This window comes from Gallus gallus, chromosome 12 (genome assembly GCF_016699485.2).
Source record: "Gallus gallus isolate bGalGal1 chromosome 12, bGalGal1.mat.broiler.GRCg7b, whole genome shotgun sequence".
In the NCBI taxonomy this organism is placed as follows: Eukaryota; Metazoa; Chordata; class Aves; order Galliformes; family Phasianidae; genus Gallus; species Gallus gallus.
Window position 1 is genome coordinate 10110795 of NC_052543.1, and position 22206 is coordinate 10133000.

General features: G+C 53.3%; 1 protein-coding gene across 4 annotated transcripts in view; it reads left to right on the plus strand.

Annotated features, from left to right (window-relative positions):
* Positions 1–22206, plus strand: part of PLXNA1 (plexin A1) — a 98000-nt gene that overhangs the window by 38461 nt on the left and 37333 nt on the right. For all 4 annotated transcript variants that reach the window (XM_004944597.5, XM_414370.8, XM_015293366.4 and 1 more), the window contains exons 5-10: positions 1774–1874; positions 2889–3012; positions 5044–5197; positions 5813–5912; positions 13175–13289; positions 18756–18956. In XM_004944597.5, coding sequence (XP_004944654.1) covers positions 1774–1874; positions 2889–3012; positions 5044–5197; positions 5813–5912; positions 13175–13289; positions 18756–18956 — 795 coding nt within the window. The remainder of the gene's footprint in view (positions 1–1773; positions 1875–2888; positions 3013–5043; positions 5198–5812; positions 5913–13174; positions 13290–18755; positions 18957–22206) is intronic.

The following is a 22206-nucleotide window of genomic DNA, read 5'->3' on the forward strand; positions in this document are numbered from 1 at the left end:
ACCTCAGGGCACGGCTCCCAGACATGGCCCTTCTGTTCCTCTCCTCCCCACGGTCCCTGCCCCGGGCATTAATTGTTAGCAGCAGCTGCTTGAAATCCCTATGCCCCAGGGAGCAAGGGCTGCTGTGAGAGCTGGCATCCCTGCTGCAGGGCTGTGAACCTCCACCCTGCCCTCAGGCTCTGCAGGTGGGCAGAAGCTCCTTGCTCTGAGCAGCCTGTTCTCTCTGGGATAGCTGCTTTTGCACCCTGGGGCAAGGGGAGCCATTGGCTGGAGCTTGTACAGCTGATGTGTCCCCAAACCTCAATGTGTGCACCTCTGTGCCTACTGCTGCCATCCCCAGTTCAGAGCCGTCCAAAGGTACAAATCCAACCCGGGCATGGGCACGCAGCTGTCATCCTGAAAGCATGGTTGGTGCTCATGATAAGAAGTTTTAGTTGGCTGTGAGGGAGTTTGCATGCTCCTGGGCTTGCTGGAGAGCCTGCTGCTACAAGTTAATCCATCAAAGGGCTGCCAGCGCGGGTGAGGTCCCCGCTGCGTCAGGGCTTTGTGCCGAGCGGCAGTGGCACTTTTTGGAGCTGTCAGGCTCCTGTGTGGTCACAGCCCCGTGGCCTGGCCCTGTCTCTTCCCCACACCCTGCCTGGGTGGCAGAGGTGGAGAGAGCTCAGCCCAGCAGTGGCAGCTCTGCGCTTGTCCCCATCGAGGAGGGGGACAAGGGGCTGTTTTTTTCCCCGAACACCAATTCTGTGCTGATGTCCCAGCCCCAGCTGCTCCTCAGCTTCTCTTTGGGAAGCTTTGCTGCAGGCAGAGCATTCTCACCAGGGTTATCACAGGAATGTCTCAGGAGTTCGGAGTTGTGCTGGGCTCTGCCTGATGGGGAGAGGTGTGCACGAGTGGGAGTGCTGCACAACTCCTGGCCACTGGCCTGGGGCTTTGGAAGGGGGAAGGATGCTGGAGCACGGCTTTGCGTTTGTGTAGACAGCCCCACAGGGACGGCAGAGCCTGTTCCCCCCTCCTCCTAGTTCCTGTCTCTGGTTTCTGGTCTGCTGCTGGAAACCTGAGGCTTTCCAGGTGAGGCAGAAACTGGATTTGGGCTGCAAAATACAAAACAAGGGCAGTGCCACACCACAGCTCGCAGAGGAAGTCTCCCAGTGCTGTGCTTATTGATCTCCCCGCCCTCTGTCCTCCTCACTGCAGAGCATCACAGCTTTCCCTCCCTTTGGCAGGAGCTCCTGGGATTGAGGCTGTGTTCGTGGGTCCTGGTGAGGAGGGGAGACTGTGGAAGCAGAGGAGGGGAGGAGCTTCCCAAATCCCCATCCTTTCCCCCCCCACTTTTCCTCCCCACTCCTTAATAAAAGCCACTCTCTTCCTTACTGCGGCTTGGTGTTATCAGAGTGCTGGTGGAAAGTAATTAAATGAACAGTTGTAACAGAGCTCGAAGGGCTCGGAGAACGAGGGGATTTTAATCAAATCTGGAGGAGCAATTAATAAAGGAGCGGTAACCCTTTCGGAGCAGGACTACCAGCTGCAGGGGTCTGTGGGAGGCATTGGAAGCTGGTGTCAGGGCTGAGCTGTTCCCCAAACTCTGCAAAGATGAAGGTTTCTCCATTCTGGCCTTGCTGAGATGGCCAGGAGATGGTGGTTGTTGTTCCTGTAGAGCTCCCAGACTCAGAGGTGTGATGCCCAAGCCATTTCCCAGTGCACTCTGGGGTGGTGGGTCCTTTGAGCTCTTGGTGTCCCAGCCCTTGGGCACCCCTTCACTGCCTTTTCCCACAGGTGACACGGGTGCCAGTAGAGAGCTGTGAGCAATATGAGAGCTGTGAGCTGTGCCTGGGCTCCCGGGACCCCCACTGCGGCTGGTGCGTCCTCCACAATGTGTAAGTACCAGGGCTGGCGCTGCGGTCACAGAGCTTTGTGACTGTGTCCTTCCCACTGCTGTCCTGCACCTCACACCCAGCTGTGGGGAATGGAGCCTTCCGAGGGGTTCCTTAGAACTGTGCCAGCCTCTCCTGTTTCTGTTCTGGTAAGGCTGTACCTTGAGTACTGTTTGTGAGACCTTCACTGCAAGACATTGAGGTGCCGGAGAGTGTTCAGAGAAGGGCAACGAAGCTGTGAAGGGTCTTATGGGGAGAGGCTGGAGGAACTGGGATTGTTCAGTCTGGGGAAGAGGAGGCTCAGGGGAGACCTTATTGCTCTCTACCACTGCCTGAAAGGAGGCTGTGGTGAGGTGAGGGTTGGCCTCTTCTCCCAAGTAACAGCAATAAGATGATATAATAAGTTGTGCCCAGTGAGGTTCAGGTTGGATATTAGGAAACATTTCTTCTCAGGAGTGGTGAGGCACTGGCACAGGCTGCCCAAGGAGCTGGTGGGGTCACCATCTGGAGGTGTTCAGGAACCGTGGAGATGTGGCACTGAGGGATGTGGTCAGTGGGCATGGTGGGGATGGATTGATAGCTGTACTAGATGGTCTTAAAGGTCTTTTCCAACCGTAATGATTCTGTGATTTTATGACAGGACTGCAAGACGTGCGCATTGTTCACTTTCTCTCTCCATTTTGCCTAGCATTTAATTAAAACACTTCCCATAATGAAATAATGTTGTTGCAGAAAGCGTGGAGAGCAGCAGGGAGGGAGTCGTCTGCTCCGTAAAGGAGGTGATGGAGCATTGCAGGCTGCTCTGTAGGGGTTGGGGAGATGCCTGCGTTTGACAGGATGCTGAAACAGGAGAGGAGAGGGCTGTGAGCATGGCTGCACTGTAGCAGAGGTGCTGGCACAAAGGGAAAGCAGAGCTTCTATTCTGACCTCAGGCATCCGAGGGCCATTGCTGGGTACCTCATCCCCCCGTAGGGTGTTTCTCAGCTTCTCCTCACCATGGTGGTTTCACCCCCGCAGATGCTCACGCAAGGACCGCTGTGAACGGGCAGATGAGCCCCAGCGCTTCGCCTCCGAGCTGCGGCAGTGCGTGCAGCTCACCGTGCAGCCCAGGAACATCTCGGTCACCATGTCTGAGGTCCCGGTAAGTCCTCGGGGCTGGGAAGGCAGCGATTAAGTTAAATAATGAGCGTACAACCGACAGGGAGAAAGGAGAAGAGAGATCTGATACAAATAAAATGTAGGGGATTGATGAGGGCCGGCCTGTTGCTGGATGCAGATAATAAAACTGTTGATTGCTATTCAGAAAAGACGTAACCGAGCAATAGATGTTTCTCCGCAGTATAAATAACAACATCAGATTTGCCATTTGTAGGCCAGAGATCCATCTAGCTCAATATCCTGTCTGACAGCGGCCAGTAGTAGATATTTTGGGATGTGACTTAGATGCACAGCTCACTGTTCTGTCTGTGCAGACAGAAAGGATGATGTACTTCCATGAAGTATTTTCCAGGCCATTAGCACTGTAAAGAGAATGCAAAACAGCGTATACTAGCAATAAACTTCTGCAAGCTGCCAGGTCTGGATGTCTGGCACTCAGGAGTCCTGAAGGAGTTGGCCTAAGAGTTCCTTGGCTTGCAGATGTGGCTTTGTAATAAAGAAGTGGATGTTGAGAAAAGTCCAGCAAGCAGAAAAGGCTCTTGTTGGAAGGGCACGTGGGATGACCCAAGTGGCTCAAGATTGCTTGGTTTGACATCAGGCTGAGAAAAGCTAGTGGAAAAAAATGAGGTAGGATACAGCTGATGGAGAATCAAGGATGGGAATATAATTAATGCTAGTCAATGTAGTTTTGTGTCAAACAAACCACATTTTGTTCTTTGATGAAATTATGACTTGAATTAGAAGAGGGACTGCAGGGATGTGATGTCTCTAGACTTCTACAAGGCATCTGACTCGGTACAACACAACATTCTGATTAAAAATTAGCATTATACAATATTGATAAAGCATGTGTTAAGTGGATTAAGAACTGGCTCCGTGACAGATCTCAAAAAGTCGTCGTCAGAGGGGAATTGTCACTGAATGGAAACATTTTGAAAGTGCTTCTGCAGGGATTGGAGTGCAGCTTTGGCTTTTCATCGGTAACGTGGAAACAAATGCGGAACTGCTGCTGATGAGATCTGCAGAGGATGCTGAGGCCAATGGGGTGGCATGTTGTGGGGTGCTGGCAAAGAGATCCCTGTGGGGTTTGTGCTAGCTCAGCAGGGAAAGTGGATTTGATACTGCCAGGTCCTGAGCTGGACCTTGAGGAGTAAAGCTGGCTTTCGAGAGATGTCCTGAGGAGTGGTGATGTTGGAAAGGATCCCGGTGTGCTGATCCCAGAAAGGGCTGCTGCTGCTCCCTGGGCATTTCTGGGAGGCATTTGTCGCTCTCTCTGGGGCTGTTTCTGTGCCTGTTGTGTGCCTGTGCCGCAGGGTCTGCTGTGATCAGTGCTGGGATGCAGCACTCAGGCCGGAGACCACTGCTTAAAGAAGGCTGAGCACCTTCAGTAAACAGCATGCAAATGAGTTGGGGCTGGAGAAAATGCCTTCCAGTGAGAGACTTCCCGAGCTCAATCTGCTTAGCTTATCAAAAAGAAGATTAAGAGGTGACTTGATTACAGAGTATAAGTGCCTTTATGAGGAGCAAATATCAGGGACTAAAGGGCTTTTTAATCTATCAAGGAAAGGCATAACAAGAACTAATGGCTGGAAGCTGAGAAAAATTCAAATTAGAAATAAGGCAAGCGTTTTGTAAAGTGAGAACTGCTGACCCCTGCAATGAATTTGCAGAGGAAGAGGTGAATTCCTCCCCTCTTGATGTCTGCAGAAGTAGATGCTTTTCTGTAAAGCATTCTTTAGCCAAACACTGGGCTTGGTCTCTGCAGAGGGGTGAGACATAATGGTTTGTAGTGCAGCAGAGGGCAAAGGATGTCGGCCTGTGGTGCATTCAGGATTCTAAGCCATTTGCATCTGCACTCCTGGCTTGAGCATTGGGGTCCTGCATGGGGACCGTGCATGTGGACAAGGGAAGGGGGTTGCACTCCTGGTTTTCCTGTTGACTGTTTGCTAACAGCAGACACAAAGGAGTCATTTTGCTAGCTTCCTGAGGCCATGCTCCATGTTTTCTCCCCCAGCTGGTCCTGCAGGCCTGGAATGTCCCCGACCTCTCAGCGGGAGTCAACTGCTCCTTTGAAGACTTCACTGAGTCCGAGAGCCGCATTGAAGATGGGAAGATCTACTGCAGCTCTCCCTCTGCCAAGGACGTCATCCCCATCACCAGGGGCCGTGGTGAGCTTGTGTCCATTGTCTTGGCTTTGCCCCATGGCTAGACGCTGAGGAGAACAGTCCTGTGACAGTGATCCCCAGCCCCAAGCAGGGGTGGAGATGGGTTCTTGGGGTGCTGGAGGAAAAGGAGATGGCTGCTTCTCCAGGAGTGGTGCTTGCCTTTGATGTCCTTGCTCTTTTTCCATGCCATGGGTGCAGCTACATGCTGACACTGCAATGTTCTGTGCAGCAGTCCTGCAAAACCTGGGCACGCTGGCCCCATTCCAAACCCGTGGACCATTTCTGTAGATATCCGTGGACTCTTGGGCACTGCTGACCATGGAACTGTTAAACTCTTGTCCAGTGCCACTCATGTACCCCAAGGCACTTGTCCCCATGCCGCAGTTAGCTAAAGGAGCTCGATGCTGTGCTTGGGCCCTGCTGGCCCACTAATTGGCTGGGTGGGCATGGGTGGGCACTTTCCTTTTATTTCTGGATTTGGGATTTTGTTAGTTAACAGCAGTGGAGATTGTTGCCCACATCCTTCCAACCCATCACAAGCTGTGGGCTGAGCACTGGCCCCAGCGTTCATTTCACTGTGTCGTTTCTGATGCCTTTCTCTGCCTTGCTCTCTCCCAGGGGATAAGCGGGTGGTGAAACTCTACCTGAAATCTAAGGAGACCGGGAAGAAGTTCGCCTCTGTGGATTTCGTCTTCTATAACTGCAGCGTCCATCAATCGTAAGTGGCCTGGGCCTCATGAGTCTGCTCTGGGAGCAGATGGGCTGGGCAGTGTGAGACTTGATCAGAGAGATCTCCATTTGTAGGTGCTGATGTTGCAAGAAGAAAGGAAGGTCGAGCACAGTGGTATTGGCAGTGAGAACCCTCCTTTTGCCCTTGTAAACTGGGGCAGTGACCAGAGAGCCCACAGGTGGTTTGGGTGTGTGGGAACATGCAGCACCAGGGCAGAACCTCACTTAAGAACAGAGCTTTCAGTCGGAAAAAGCTTTGGAAGTAAAAGCAAATTTACTGCATTGCAGACTGGAGCAGTCCATGTGACTGAAAATGCCAAGCATCTTGTTATTCCTGGAAACAGTTAATAGGAGCAACTTGGCTAGGCAAAAGGAGAGCCTGTGTTTTCCTATGACAGTACCTGCTTCCCAGGCTTGCTGGAGAGAGGGCTGGAAAGTTACAGCAACGCTGAATGGAACATGCTGCATGTCGTGGGGCAGTTACCCAAGAATTTCCTCAGTGGAAGTAATTGTGAATTTGCTTTCTTGTCAGGCTGCCTTGAAATCTACTCTAAGCGTGGGTCTTGAGGCAGTTTGAGATATGCATGTGATAAAATAAAGGAGGTGGGGATTATTGATGTGCTGTCTAAGCACAGTGTACGAGTCTCTACCAGGCAGCTGCTGATGAGGTGCTGAGGACACTGTGCTCGAGCTGCAGGGAGAGCATCGGGGAAGATGCTGGGGTGTGTTTGGGCGGAGAATTTGGAGCTGGAGAATGCGAGCGATTTCGTTCTGCTGCCAGAAGCCTCCCACGGATGGCGGTGCTCCGGCTGATCAGTAATTACAGATAAGCAAATGTGGAGTGATCTCTTTGGGGCAGCTTTTTTTGCAAAGGATCTAGCCTGGCTTGGGGGGTTCTGCCGCTGATGGCTCTTTCAAAGCGTGCTCAGCAAACGGGCTGCATTTTGCTTTTTGATCAGGGAAAAGCAGGTGAGCTGCGGGCATCCTGTTGTTCTGGCTGCTCCAAGGGGAATGAGTCAGAGGAGAGCCCAAAGGACCTCTGCTTGTGCTCCTGCTGAGGAGCAGCACGCTGCTGAAAGGCTCATGGTGTGGAGGCAGAGAGCAAAACAAAGCCAGGGCTAAGGAGCAGCGGGCCCTGCAAACCTCCTGTGTCACAGCCCTGGGTGCAGGGAGAGGGGCTGTGCTCGGGGAGCGCTGCGGCAGCGAGCGGGCAGTCTGCAGACTTGACTTTCTCCCTCACCTTGACTCACGAGATGAGCTTTGTCTCCCTTCACGTCGTGTGGTTTCAATAACATTAGCTCAGCTTTGGCTCAGGATGGCTGCATGTCATTATTTTGCAAATCAAAAAGCAGATGTGACTTTTATTTTTCTAAATGAAAGCAACGAGACTTTTAAGTAGGAAGAGGTTGGTCCAATTGGGGCCACAACATTTTGGTCCAGTGGGAAGAGCTGGTGAGGGAATTGGCATTTCACTTTATGAGCCCTATATAGCAGCAAAAGAACCCCCCCCCCTTCCCCAACAAACCTACAACAAAGAGCCCTGACTGATTTATTACTGCGTTGATGTTTAATTTTGGGTGCATTATTTAAAAAGGCTAATTATGGATGCATTAATATTTATGGGCTTCGGTTGGAGCTGATAGAATAGTCCGTGTTCTAGGCTGGTGAACGTTATTATTATTTTCTTTACATCAAGAATTTTAGGGTTTGGAGGCAGTTTTAACTGTGTGACCCGCAGTCGGATCATAACCAAAGAACATGACAATATCCAGGGTGATGCAATACTTTTAAATACCATTTGCAGACAGGCGTCTTTAATGGATCTCTCTGGAGTTAATAGCCTTTCGGATCCAGGTTTCATATTTTGTGGAGGAAAATCTATAAGTCAGCTTGATATATTCTGCATTGGGAACAATATGCTTTTCCATGAGGCTAATGTTGTTTTTTTTCCTGTGGAGTTCTCTGATTGCCATGCATTATGTTTTCCTTTTTTTTTCTTCTTATTTGGGCAGCTTTGGTTGGGTTGGGAGCCAGAGGCCTGAGTGTTGAATCATTTCTCAGCTACGGATGGAGTGTTTGGACTGGTGAAGGCCCTGGGCTGCCTCCCAGGGACAGCCCTCTGTGTCACCTGCTGTGAGGGGACCGTCCCCCAGCATCCTGCAGCATCGCCCATGGTGGTCCCATCCCTCAAACCAGCCAATGGCAGCAGTAGGCATGGGCTGCACTCAGTGCACCTTGCCCTTTTGCAAGCTTGGTTTACTTTTTGTTTCACTTCAGAAGTAAGTGAGCAGAAAGCCCCAAGTGTTTGTTCCAGGTTCCTTCCCGTAATGTGTCAGTCCTGCAGGCTTTCATTGGTTGCCTCTTCTTTCTCTGATTTGCCTTATCTAAAGTGCTGGATACAGACTGAGATTCTCAGGATAGCTGATTGGCATGCCCAATCGATACAGCTTCTAGGGATGTGATCTTCAGAGGGTGTGCAGGTTCTGTGCCTGATTACAGGACACTTTAAGGTGGATGCTGGCATCCCTTGAAAACTTTGTCACCAGCTCCTTCAGCAAGGAGGGGTGATTGCCACACTCGCTGATATTTGAAAAGTCACAACAGTAAGGTGAAGCCCCTGGTGCCTGGAAAAAAGGCAGTGTTGCACCCATTTGGCAGAAGGGTAGAAAGGACAACCCAGGGAACTACCAACCTACCAGCCTCGCCTCTGTGCTGGGGATCCTGCAGCAGATCCTCCTGGAAGCTCTGCTAAGGCACATGGAGGAGCATGGGATAACCAGCATGGCTTCTCCAAGGGCAGATCCTGCCTGACCAACCTGGTGGCCTTCTGTGATGGTGTAACTACACCAGTGGACAAGGGAAGAGCCACCGATGTCATCTATCCAAACTTCAGTAAGGCTTTTGGCACAGTCCACCATAACATTCTTCTCTCCAAATTGGATTTGCTGGGTGGACTGTTCAGTGGATGAGGAACTGGTGGTGTGCTTGTACCCAGACAGTGGTGCTCAATGTCTGCCTGGAGATCTGTGACAAGTGGTAACCCCCAGGGATCAATACTGGGACCATTGTCAATGGTACCAAGGATTTGAGTGCACCCTCAGCAAGTTTGCTGTGTATTGTGGTTGATGTGCCCAAGGGATGAGATGCTGTTCAGAGAGACTTAGGCTGAGCAATGCAGCCAGGGGACCCTCAAGAGGTTCAGCAAAGCCAGGTGCAAGGTGTTGCATTTGGGTTGTGGCTACCCCTGTTATCAGAACAAGCTGCAGGATGTAAGGAAGGAGCACAACCCTGCCAAAAAGGACCTAGGGGTACTGGTGGGTGACAGCTGGACATGAGCTAGTGCTGTGCCCTCTCAGCCCAGAAAGCCAACTGTATTCTGGGCTGCTGTTCCAAAGCAGTGCAGCCAGCAGGTCAGGGAAGTGGTCCTGCCCCTCTGCTCTGTGCGAGACCTCACCTGGAGTGCTGCATCCAGATGTGGAATCCTCAGTACAGGAGAGACACAGACCTGCTAGAGTGCATCCAGAGGAGGGCCACAGAAATGATCCAAGGGATGGAACACCTCTCTATGAGGACAGGCTGAGAGCTGGGGCTGTTCTGCCTGGAGGAGAGAAGGCTCTGGGGAGACCTGAGGGCAGCTTTTCAGTATCTAGAGGGGGGCTGTAAGAAGGGGACAGGCTCTTTAGCAGAGTCTGTTGTGACTGTAAGTAGCGTAGGAACACGGAGAGGGGTGTGCAGGGGGTCCCTGTACTGTGAAGCAGCCCTGGGCTGGAAGGCACAGCTGCACCAGAGCCGCTCCAGTAAATTTGCACTGCTTTGCAAAAACACCTTGCAGCACAGCCTTGCTTCCAGCTTTGCAGGATTAGAAGGGCGAGTGGGGAGGCAGAGCTTGCTGTGATTGAAAAATGATCAGGGTTTGTTGGTGGTGAAAACAAATCACTTCCCGGTAAGAGAGGAGAGGATGAGCCTTGTGCCTGGCTCATTCTGCAGCCTGTAGAAAGACGAGGATGCTGGCAGGGGAATTTCACTGTATGACCTTTAAAAGGTCCCTTCCAACTCGAACGATTCTGTGATCCTGTGTGTGTGGTTCAGGGGTATTGGCTGGGCAGGGTTGGGAGCTGCTGACTTTGTTAGCAGGGGGCTGTTTGCTAAGGGCATGAAGCAGAACTGGGCCCAGATGCCATGGATTACTCACTCAGACTCGTGACATGGGTGTGTTCCCTCGGGGGCTTCCTATGGGGCACTGATCAGGCAAACACGATTGAAGACCTCTGGGTGCTTTGATAGCCTGATGAATCCGCCCATGTCCAGAGAGCTGTGTGCAGATGCTGAGGTCATCTTTCTAAGCATTACGCTTCCTCTTCAAAGCATTCTCTGGGAAATGGGTTCCCTTTAAAGATAAAGATGTGATGCTGGGCTCTGCGGGTGAGGGGGAAATCCCCCTGTGATGCCCACAGAGAGGGGAATTCCTTGGGTTGTGGAGCTGGGGCTGGAAGGACACTCCTCGCCCAGCCCTGCAACAAGCAGCTGTTTCCAGGGACAACCAAGAGGTATTTGTTCCTTCTGCATCCATGTTTGCTGTCTGCATTTCCTTTCTGGAAACCAGGGGCTGTGATATCAAGAGGAGAGCCAGGCAGACTGGGAATCGGTGCCTGTGCTGTGCTTGCATTCTATGTGCTTAATGCTGATGGCACTGACCTCGTGGCCATGCACTGCTGCAGCTGTGATCCCCGAGGTGCTGAACGTCCTGAGGGTGCCATAAGAGCTCCAGCAATGGTCTGATTGTGCTGAGCAGCCCCAGCTCCTCCTGTGGGCTGGCTGGGAGCTGCCTGCACACAGCTTCTGCTCTGCAGCCCAGCGCTGCGCTTCCAGATGCTTGCAGATGCTTCTCAAAGGCATGGCCAGATGGCTGCAAACGGTTGAGGAAGTGTATATTTGTGTTTTACCACCTCTGAGCCGCGAGGCAGTCACGGATCTGGGTGTAGGACAGCACCAGGCTCTGCTTGGGATCATCTATCTGCGTTGTGTCTCATTTTCACCTGCGAGCAGTGCCCTTAGGCTGGCACAAAGGGAGGGGCAGAAACTTGGTGTCCAGAGATGTGCTGTCCCTCTGCTGCTCTTTCTGGGGAAGGATTTTTGCGAGCAGGCAGCAAGCCCGGGCTTGTCTCGGGATAGGGAATCTGCAGAGCGATCCGGAATTCCTGGAGAGGCTGCACAAGGGCGTCAGCACAGCCGAGGCCATGACCCATTTTCCTGCCCTCCTCTCTGCCTTCGGCTCTGCCTGACCCCTGCGTGGGCTCAGCGGGGCATTGGGGAGTGAGCTGAGGCTCAGTGTCTGTGCTGCATCCCAGCATCAGCGCTCTGCCTTGCTTCGAGGGAGGGGGGCTTCACATGCAGGAGAAACTCCCTCTAATTATCAGGAGTGATGAAAGCCTCTTAGGCAAGAAGTGATGAGGGAAAAGTGCCTGACCGTGGGAAGGAGAGAGACAGCACAGATGGCAGCGTGCTGCCAAGCAACCTGCTCCTGTGTGGGAAACAGACAGCAGTGACAAATGGACGCGCTGGGGATGCAACCCCCGTCCCTCTGTGCAGAGCGACCTTGGGCAGCCGTGGGCATGGAGCAGTGCCCGTCCCACAGCAGCACACCCCAACCCCATCCCAGCTAGCTGCTCACCCCGTGGCCTCTGTTTAGAAGGGGTCTTGGGCTTCAGTTGCTGCTCAGCTCCTTCCTGTAGGACTGTTGGGTTAGAGTTAGCAGAGAGCTGGGAGTCATAGCGAGGTGCCCAGGGTGACGTAGAGTAGAACAGAATCAAAGAGTGAATGGTTTGGGGTGGAAGGGACCTCAAAGACCATTCAGTTCCAGCCCCAAGCAGTGGGCATGGACGTCTGCCACTGGACCAGCGTGAGCTGGAGCTGGGGTTTAGCCATACCCCTGGGACCAGGTGCTTTGCAGAAGCTTTGGCTGATGGGTTCTGCTCTGATGCAGGCGGTACATACAGCAAAGGTGCTATGTGGTGAGATGTATGTGGTGAACTTACTATCAGTGGCCACTGATAGTGGCTCTTGATGTCCTTACGGTGAATGGAATGCTGAGGTAGGGTGTGAGAATTGTCTGCAAGGACATGGGCTTTAAAGGCAGAGCTGGGCATCAGGTGAGCTTGGAAGAGGAGGTCCTGTGTGGTGTGTCCTCAGAGGATGCCATGGGTGTAGGAGCCGTGCCACGGCTGTAGGAGCGCGCATGTCCATTAACAAGTCAGGGGGGCAGGGCACCACTGGATGGGTTGCACAGAGGTCAAATGGCAAAGGAGAACCTTGGGTGGAACAACCAGGCATGATGTGCCCTTGCCCTGGCAGAACAGGGCTGGGACAGGCTCTTTACCCAGGATCTGTGGGGTACCTCACACGGAACAGACCCTGTGGCTAGAAACCTCCCTGCTATCTGTACCTCCTCCTCTTCTGAATGGCCCCTCGGTGCCTGCTGTGCTTCCACCAGGGTTAACCCCTGCGTTCCCTGCCTCGCTGCCTCCAGTCCTGCATTTCCCTGCCCACCGGCAATGGGGGATGAAGGCAGGAGCAATCCCTGTGCTTCATTTGTGCCCCCACCCTGCACACCCCCATCCATGAAAGCAGCCGGAGCTGGGAGGCCACGGCTGTGCTTTTAAGTCAAATCTCTGCAGCTGAAATAAAAATCGCATATATTTGCATAAGGAGCATCTCAATTAGCATATTTGTGGGTAAAGCTAAAAGGGCTGTTCATTTGGAAGTGAAAATGTGAGCGAAACATGGAAATGACTTCCAGCCCCCTTTGCAAGCAGCTTAATTAAATATTTCCTTAGCATGTGCGCGTGGATTTAGGAAGCTATCGCTGTACATGCAATGGGGTGTGAAACCCCCGGGCAGGGAGCTGTGGCCCTACGTGGTGTGCACAGTGTGCATTCAGGCACTGGCACAGCTGCCCAGAGTGGTCGTGGGTGCCCCATCCCTGGAGGTGTTTGAGGCCAGGTTGGAGGCAGCCTGAGCTGGTGCCTGATGTAGTGGTTGGCAGCTCTGGCCGTGATAGGGGGGTGGAACTACATAGTCTTTGAAGTCACTTCCAACCGAAGCCATTCTATAAGATGGGGGGGGGGGGATAGAGAGGCTTACTGCTGCTGCTTAGCCCCTAGGCAGATGCAGAACTGGCTGCCATGGGGCACTGACCCATGAGTGATGCCCTTTGCTGTACTTAACTAATGCTGCCCGCTCTGCTCTCTGCAGCTGCCTGTCCTGCGTGAACGGCTCCTTCCCCTGCCACTGGTGCAAGTACCGCCACATCTGCACCCACAACGCCGCCGACTGCTCCTTCCTGGAGGGACGCGTCAAGCTCTCCGAGGTAAGGCAGTGTGAGCCAGCTCTGCTCTGCTCTCCCTGGCCTGCAGGGAAGGGTTTAGCAAGTGAAAAGCCTTTGAAACCCTGTGCAAGCTGTGTCCGGATTGCTGGGCTTGTCTGGGAAGCAAGGAGGGAGTGTGGGGGAAGGGCTGTGTGAGCTGAGCAGTGCCGGCGCAGGGGCTGCTTGGGAATCTGGGCTAAGTCAGGAGGCACTGTAGGCTGAACCAAGACAGAAACAAAGGCAGAGACACTTAAGCATTTCCTTTGATGTTTCTGAAGGGAGCAAGCTTGAACTGTCACTGCAGAACAGCTTGTTTTCAGAGAGGAAGGCTTAAAGCCGTAAAACAAACCATTTCACTGCACCTTACACGTTCTTCATCTGTAATACTTTGCTAAGAAGCATGTTTTGTGGGGGCTTATCCTGTGTGGGATCCATGCCACCAGCCAGGGAAATCCATCACTCACAGGGCATCTGCAGGAGAGCCGTGCTTCTGCACCCTGCCCCGCATCACAGTTTGAGTTCTGAAGGGAGAGGTGTGGGGAGGAGAGTCCTGTGCCTGGAAGGTAGCTGTGGTGATCTGTCTCTTGTAATTTGTGCCTTGTGAGGTCTCCCTTCGTGCTCAGGCTCTTGGGTCCCCTTTGGTTCAGGGTTGTCGTCCTCCCTGTGTCCCCATGCCTCAGCGCTGGACTTGGGGCATGCGTGGAGTTGGATGGAGCTGTCTGTGGCCGTGGTGCCCTCAGCCCTATTACTCACTTCCCTCTTGCTTTGTGTCTCTCCCTCCTGCCTTCCTGGCTGCTCCAGGCTCCTCACTGGTGCAGGTCAAACTCCCAGCAGGGAACAATCAATTTTTCCCCTTCTTCCTGCCTCCCTCTTCCATCACTTGAGGAGCTCGAGCCCTCCAGCAGGGGTTGGGCCATTACTTAGCTACATTTTACTGCTTATACTCCACCAGCAGCACAATGGCTCTTGTACTGGGGACAGGATGGATGGAGCAGCACCTTCACACATCTTCTTCCTTTCAGTACTTGAAGGAAGCTTATAGGCAGGAGGGGGACCAGCTTGTTACATCGTCTGATAGTGACAGGACAAGGGGGAATGGCTATAAACTAAGAGAGGAGTTTTACCTTAGATGTTAGGAAGAAATTCTGTACTCAGGGAGCTGAGGCACTGCCCAGAGCTGTGGGTGCTCCACTCTTGAAGATGTTCAAGGCCAGGTTAGATGGAGCCCCAGGCAGCCTGAGCTGGTGGGGGGCAGCCAGCTCACAGCAAAGGGGTAGGAACAGGATGATCTTAAGGCTCCCTTCCAATCTAAGCCATTCTTTTGTAATATGATTCTTCCCTGTTCCCTGTGGAAAGTTGGGGCTCCAGGTTTTACTGCTGCTCTGTGAGTAGCTGCCGAATCTTCAAGGGACATTTGGGGTTTGTAGCCTGCAAGCAGATGTGCTTGGGTCTCTACCTGGCGTCTCCAAGTTGTGCACCTCTGTGGTATTCAGGGTGTGGATGGACAACCAGAGGTTGGTGGCACACCTGCATGAGGCTGTGCTGGATCTCCTCAGCATCATTACTGTGAGCATGGAGCTGAGCAAAGCCTGCTCTCAGCCAAGTGCATCTGGAGAGCTGGAAAAGCCCAAGCGTCGCTCTCACGAGTGGGTAGGTGGGGTTGGCACTTGCTATTTCAGCACAGCAACAGGCGAATGGCGGAAATGAGATGCTGCTCATCACCCGACCAGGGTGTCGTTGCATGGGATGTGCTGTGGCCCCACCGACAGTGCTTTGCATGCTTGTCCCCTTGGAATTCCCAAGATAAGAGAGCAGCGATGGCTTTCTGCTGGCCCTTCCATCACAAATGACCAAACTCTAAGTTTTGGCACCTTCTCTCCTGCTATGATCTGAGCACAAGGAGGCTGCATCTTGCTCATCGATGCTCAAGCGTATTCCACACAGCATGCATCATGAATAGGCCAGAACCAGCCCAGCTCAGTGACCCACACAAAGGGGAATTATGTAGTGTGAGAAGATTAGAAAAAGCTGTTATCTCCTAGCTTGTGCCCAGAAGAAATCTGGCGAGGGTTCAGCCTGTCCTTGAGGTCGCCTTCCCAGCCAGCTCTGTGCTTCTGCAAACAGGATGCTCAGCGTTGGTGGTTCCCAGCAGCTCTGATGTGTGTGGTGGTGGGCAGCTGCTGGGACTCTTCCCCCGTCCCTTCCAGGCAAACCCAAAAGCAACCAGTAATATCCCCATCTTGTTGTCTTTGGGACGCGTGTCCTTTCCCAGGGGGCAGCAGTTGTGCCACTTCCGGACGTGGGCAGGCTGTGCCCCCACAGACCTCTTGGTCACCCCGGGGTCTGGAGTAGCGCCTGCCTTGAGGTTTGGAAAGCCTGGCTCTGCTTGTTTGCACAGTGGTGTGGCCTCAGCAGTTCCTGGCAGGGTACCCTCAGACCGGCTGCAGCTGTGGGCTGTGTGCTGGTGCTGGGATCAGAAATCTGCCCTTTTCCCCGGGTGCCAGACCATGGCAATGCTGGACAAATTAAGGGCAGCTGTTCAGCCCGATGCTGTCTGTGGGAGGATGTGTGACTCGGTTATTTTAGGTAAGATCTGGTCTGTCTGCAGTTCATTTGGCAGGAGTGTGGTAGGTACTGGTCAGAAGAGGCACGGAAGTCTGCCCACAGCAGGGCTTAGCATCTGCCGCTTCCCACTGGTGCCCCAACTACAGCGGTGTCATTCCTTTCTTTCTGGGTGTTGTGCAGGAAAAGACAAACAGCAACCCAGTGCATTGCCCTGGGAGGCTACACTGAAAGCGTGGGGTGCCTGGGCTCTGTTGTGGGGCACAGCAGGGAGGAGCTGGGTGTGGGTAGGAGCCACTGTGTACGTCGATGTGCCTGGGAATGGCAGCAGCAGGAGGGATGTCCCTGCCTGCCGGCTGCTGTGGCTTGGAGCCCTTAGCTCTGGAGCCTTTGATTACTTCGCATTCCCAGAGATCATCATTCTCTGTGGCTTTTTCTGGGGGTGAAGCAGTGGGAAGGGAGGGAGGATAATGCAGCACTGGCTGCTCTCTGCTTGTCCCCACTTGCAGAGCGCAGTGGTGGCTGTGGGTGTGAGCAGGAATGGAAAAGGAATTCTCCTTTCCCAAAAAGCAGTTCTCTGAGACATTCCCTGGTGTCTGCCAATGCACAGCTACTGTGTAGGGTGAAAGCCTTGCAGCAGGTGGGGACCAAGTGTGTTTGCTTAGTCTAAGCACATTCCGCTTGTGCTTTTCTTCATTCCCTTGACTGATGGAAATGGCTGAGACCAGGAGGACTTCTTGAGGGAACCCAAAAGCCTCCAAGGAAATGGTGCTTTGACTTGGCTGGGAAGAAGTCTGGCCCTCTGGGTGCGGTGGCAGCTGGAGCAGAAGCGATGCTGGCGAAGAACTTGTTCAGCCCTTAGGTGTCTAAGGAAGCTGGCACCCAAGGCAGCTAGAGCATGTCCTGCCCCATAGCTGCCCCAGCTGTTGTCACCAGGGATTTGGGCAGGTTGAAGCCAGCCCCATCCTGCCTTCATCCCCATATCTGGTGATACAGCTGTGCAGCTGGAGCTGGGAGCTGCCAGAGAAACCCGAAGTGCAGCATTTGCAGTGGGACTCTGCCTCTTAGCTCTCCAAGCAAACTTGGGCACCTTTGTGATGTTCTCATCCTGCTAGTAAAACAGCTTTAATGGGGGAGACTGAGTTGTGCAGTGTTCGGGAAGGGTGGAAGAGGACACCTTGCTTTGTTCTTCATCCCATCATTTTATACATCCTTTGAGCAGAGAGTCTGTTTTCTGCAGGAAAGCAAGCCATGGGGACTGGACAAAGCTTTTCCAAGGGCCTTAAGTGACAGGCAGAGTTCCGTCAGCTGTTTGGATGACTTGTAGGGGAAGTGAGTTGTCCAAGTGCCCCCACCCCTCCTGCCACCCTGGGGGCCAGGCAGCGCTGCCCCAGCACCCACCAGCACCAGGTGCTTCCTGTTTGGGAGCCAGCTGAAATTCTTGCTGGATGAGACAGTTCTGGCGGCAGATGCAGAGCATGTGATGTCGTGGGGGGACTCGGCTCCGGCTCAAACCACGAGTCAGCATATCGGCCCCATGTTTATGCATACGTGGGGAGAGGGATGCCTGTGCCTGCTACACCCCTTGGGTTTGCAGAGCTCCTGAGGTCTTGTAAGCATCCATGGTGAGCCCAGTTGGGTGACTAAAGTGCTTGCTGTCCTGGTTGGACTGAGAGCGTCAGTGATGATGGTAAAATGAGGAAGTAGCAGCACTGAGAGCAACCATCGCTGTGCTGAGGGTCCCCAGCCCAGCCATACTTTCCTGTTTATGCATGTTTTGGGGGCAGATAGGTTGTTCCCTTAAAAACTGTGCTCTTGGGGAATACGGGCTTGAGAAGAGTGGGAAACTGGAAAAGCAAGATGAGTTGGAGTTTTCTGTTAATATTTGCTAAATGAAACCATTTTTAAAGCCTCTCCGCAGCATTTTGAAGTCAGGCTGATGGCAGCCTGTGGGATGAAGCCTGGGGCCATACGGGGTCTGGCCCAGAGCTGCACCACTCCCCTGGCAGCAGCAGTCTGGTTTTAGACAAGCTCATTTCAACACACGGAATTCCCCCTCGCTGTTATTTTGGGCCAACGCTTCCAGGAGTCGAGACCCCCCCGGCAGGCTCCGCAAAGCCGGCACAGGATTGCATCAGGCTGTTATTGCCCAAGTGGCATCCGTCAGGGATGCTGAGATGTTTTGCTGCCTGAGCTCATTTATTTTTGCTCCCTCCTGCTCCCCTGTGCTCTGCGCACACGGCTCCCCCGGAGCAGCTGGGCGCCAGCGGCTATTAAAAGCTGCATGGAGATCCCCGGGGAGCGGGGGGCTGCCGGGGGGAGCCTTCCTCCCAGCTTGGACTCATTGGTGCCCCTCTGGAGCCGCTGGTTTTCGGCACCCTGCCATCAGGCTATGTTGGGTGAAGCTGCTTTGAGCTGGCCACGGAAATAGCGAAATTCAGTGCGGCACCACAGAGTCATGTTGCAGAGGGACAACAGGGGTAAAAGGCTTTTCTGTCTGTTCATGGACAAATGGGATTGGAGGCCATGTGAGGCTGGAGAGTGCAGCCTGACAGGGAACAGCCCAGTGGGCACTGACTCTGAAGCCTACTGACCTCAGTGACAGCAGAAAAGCCCTCATTGGAGTCATTGTGCCCAAACATAGAGCTGATATGTTGCCGTCTCAGTCCCAGGTGCTATAGCTGATCCCCTCCCTCCCTCCCACTCTCCCACTGCCAGGATCAACCTATAACATGGAAAACACTCGGTTCCCCTGCCCTGAGGTTCACTTCTGGTTTTCTGCGTTCAGGGCTTTGCTCAGAGCATCCCTGAAATGATGGTGTGGGGTTGGGTGTGCTCAGGGTGGCCAGGCCTGGTTTCCTTGCAGCTCTCTGCCCTGCTTCATCGCTGCCTTTGCTCTCCTTGCAGGACTGCCCACAGATCCTGCCCTCCACCCAGATCTACATCCCAGTGGGTGTGGTGAAGCCCATCACCCTGACAGCCAAGAACCTGCCACAGCCACAGTCAGGCCAGCGCAACTATGAGTGCATCTTCCACATCCCTGGCAGCACCACCCGTGTCACCGCTCTGCGCTTCAACAGCACCAGCATCCAGTGCCAGAACACCTCGGTGAGTGCTCTGTGGTGTGAGGTCATGCAGCATTTCTCTGCCCAGTGCATGCTTCGTTTGCAGGCTCTTTGTTCTTGCCTGCTGTGTGGCCAGGTGTGCTTTCCCTGGGGCAGGTGACGGGGATTTTGAGACTTGGGGGTGGTTCCCAGCCGGTGCTCTCTGCTGCCCTGCATCCAGGTGCACAGGGAGGAGGCTGTGTGGGGTTGTTCCGGATGGACTCAATACTGCTGCCCCAGGAGACCCACCAGGATTTGAGAGCACTTCCAAGGAAACTCACTTTTGGAAGCTGAGGAAAGTTGCCTGGGCCAGGGCCAGCTGGCCTGGCTGTGTCAGAGCCACGCTCCCCTCCCCTCTGCCTCCCTGACCTTAGAATCCAGCCAACACCTTCTCCGTGTCCCACTCTATGTTTATTCCTCCCACTCATTCTGTCCCTAAGCGAGATGAGGTTTTGCAGCCGTGTGAACGTGGCCCTGCTGCGTGGCCATCCCACGTGTGGAGCACCAATCCCCTGAGCAGACAGACCCAGGGTATTAATAGCTGTTCCCTCCAGGGAGATGGCACTGCTCAGCTGCACAGCTGCCCCACTGGGCTCTGTATGAACCTTTCTTCATCAGCATGGAGCCAGCTCCTCCCTTATCCCTCTGATTTAATCCTTTTAAAATTTGTTTTCTGTTGCATGCGCTGTGAAAGCTCATTTGCAACCCAGCACCAGCACCAGTCCCTGCTCCCCCGTCCATCGGTGGCACAGTGACATATGGAAGCTGTTGGAGTAGCCTCCATGGGATGCAACATTTGGGCACGAGGAGCATCCTGAGCCCACTGCTGCTTACCCTGTGCGGTAATGCTGGGGCTGCTGTGCTGCCAGAACTCCTGCTGTGCCTCACGCAGTGGGATAGGAGCAGAAATGCTCACTGTCCTGAGCTGCAGGTGAAAGTGGTATCAGTGGGTCTGTGTTGATGATGATCCTTTGCCACACAGAGCTTGGCCCAGACACCGTTTCAGCTATTGTCAGAGATCGGGTACAGCTCAGTGCTGGTGACTGTGGGGCTCAGGTGGCCTGCTCCCTGGGCTGGGTGTTTGACCTGAAAATTGCCCCAGATTAGAAGGAAATGGCTGGAAAACAAGCCAGCAGCATTGCAGGCTGCATGGGCTCGAGATGGGCTCTGCAGCACAGGGAGTGTGAGGCAGGAGGCTTTGTTTGCAGGCGCGGGGCAGCTTCACAGAAGGAGGAAAAAAGTTCTGGCTTGAAAGAAGCTGTCTTTCTTCCTTTCAGGGTCTGCTTGCCTGCTTTAACGTGTGAGGGCATTTAGCCAGGCTGCTTTATGGTGTGCGTGATTCAAATTCACACTTCTGTGAAGCTCGTCTCCTCCCTGTCTTTTTTGCAGTCCATCTGGCTCGCTGATGGCACGTCACTCTGCATGCAGTCACCCAGCACTGACCCGGGGCTCTGTTGCCACCAGACTGGGGGGCTTTGTGGGCTCATGCCCCTTGGATCCATTCCTTGGGTTGGATTTGGGTCTTTCCTGGTGCGGAGGGCACTGGGGTTGGAGAACTGGAGGAGCAGCGAAATCCTCCCAGCGTGGAGTGGAGGAATTGATGCCCTCCATTCAGGAAGGCTGTCAGAGGACTTTGTTTCCTCGAGTTCAATGGGATCTAAACAAGAGGTTAATTACTTTGCTGAATTAGGGATGTTTTCCTGAATTGCAGATGAATGGGAAGGATAATAAGTCAAGTCCACTTAAAAGTCTTTGTCTTTTGTTTAGTTTTAGTGCTTGTCAAACTCCAATGACTTTTTGGCACTTTGAAGAAAGGACATCTTTGTTAAATATTCAACAGTCCATTCATTAAGGTTTGAGTGCTGACTATAAACATCATGTGAGACACCCAATAGATCTGCAGCGGGCTCTAGGGAGAGCAGGCTCGGTGTTCCCCATACATCCCAGGTCAGAATGTGAGCAGAGAAACCCCTTTTGTGCCTCCTCACTGCAATCCTTTCTCCTCTTCAAAAGGAAGGCAACCCCGAGGGTTTTCTGCACGCATTGTAAAGAGGCAAAAGAAGAAAAATGTGACTTAAGACAACAAATTCTTTGCCAGTGGAGTAGCTTTTTGTTAATTGGTGGTACATGGACGTGGCTTAGTGGGCAATATCAGCGGTAGGCGGACGGTTGGACTTGGATGGTCTTAGAGGTCTTTTCCAACCATAATGATTCTATGATTCTGGAGGCAGACTCTCAGGTTTACTTCCTTGCAGTGGAGGGTGGGTAGATGGTCACCTGTGTCCCTCGCTTTGTGCTGCTCAATTTCATGTTCCGAGCAGCCCCTACCTCTGCTCATTCTTTCCCAAGAAAGTAGCCCAAGAGCTGCCTGTTCCCTTTAAATGTAAAAATAGGAAGAACCCTCATCTCCCTTCCACGAGCACATGAGTTTGTTGTCTCAGCACTTTAAATTAAGCCTCACGCCTCAATTATTTCCCTTTGCCTTTAACAAAAGCCCCACGTGGCTGTGAGCAGCTGTGTCAACTCCGGGTCTCCCTTTCGGCTCCTTCCTTGCAATCCCCCCGGCACGTGTCGCCCACGCGTCAGCTGCGGCCCCTATGTCACCCCTCTGTCACCCCTGTGTGCACATGTGGGTCGGGACCTTCGCCCCAGTGCTGCGTGGGCTGCGTGCAGTGACCTCTCCTGTCCCTGTCCTTGTGATGAAATGCCACAGCCCTGCGAAGCATCCTGCTCCCCATGGCAGGAACGTGTTGGTGGTACCCGGCACTGCGCGGCCCCCATGGGTGCCATGGGATGGATGCGAGCAAGGCAGGCAAGACCTAGCAGATTGATGCTTTCTGGGTGTTGTTAGATGTTGCCTTATTCCCAACGTGTCAGGTTCTTCTTGCTGAATTCCAGGCAGGGCGAATCCAGGTGTGCGATGGGGGGGGAGGGAAGGGGGAGATGGATGTGAAAAGAACAAAAGGAGATCCAGAATCAGAGGGCAAGCGTTGCCGTCAAGTTGTGCTGTTGTGTGGCTGACAGTATTTTACCAAGCCTAGGGTGTATTTATAGAGGAACATAAATCATGCACACATGCCCTGCTTGAGCACCGTGCACCTCCAGTGTGTGTATCTCTAATTAAGCAGCCGTGGAGAGGGAAACGGGACCGGAGCCCACAACCCCAGAACCGTTCGCCAACAAAGCCGTGCGCTCTGTCCTAGCGATGCCTGCATTTATCTTTCCTGCAGCAGTGTTTAAAGTGAAAAGGGAGT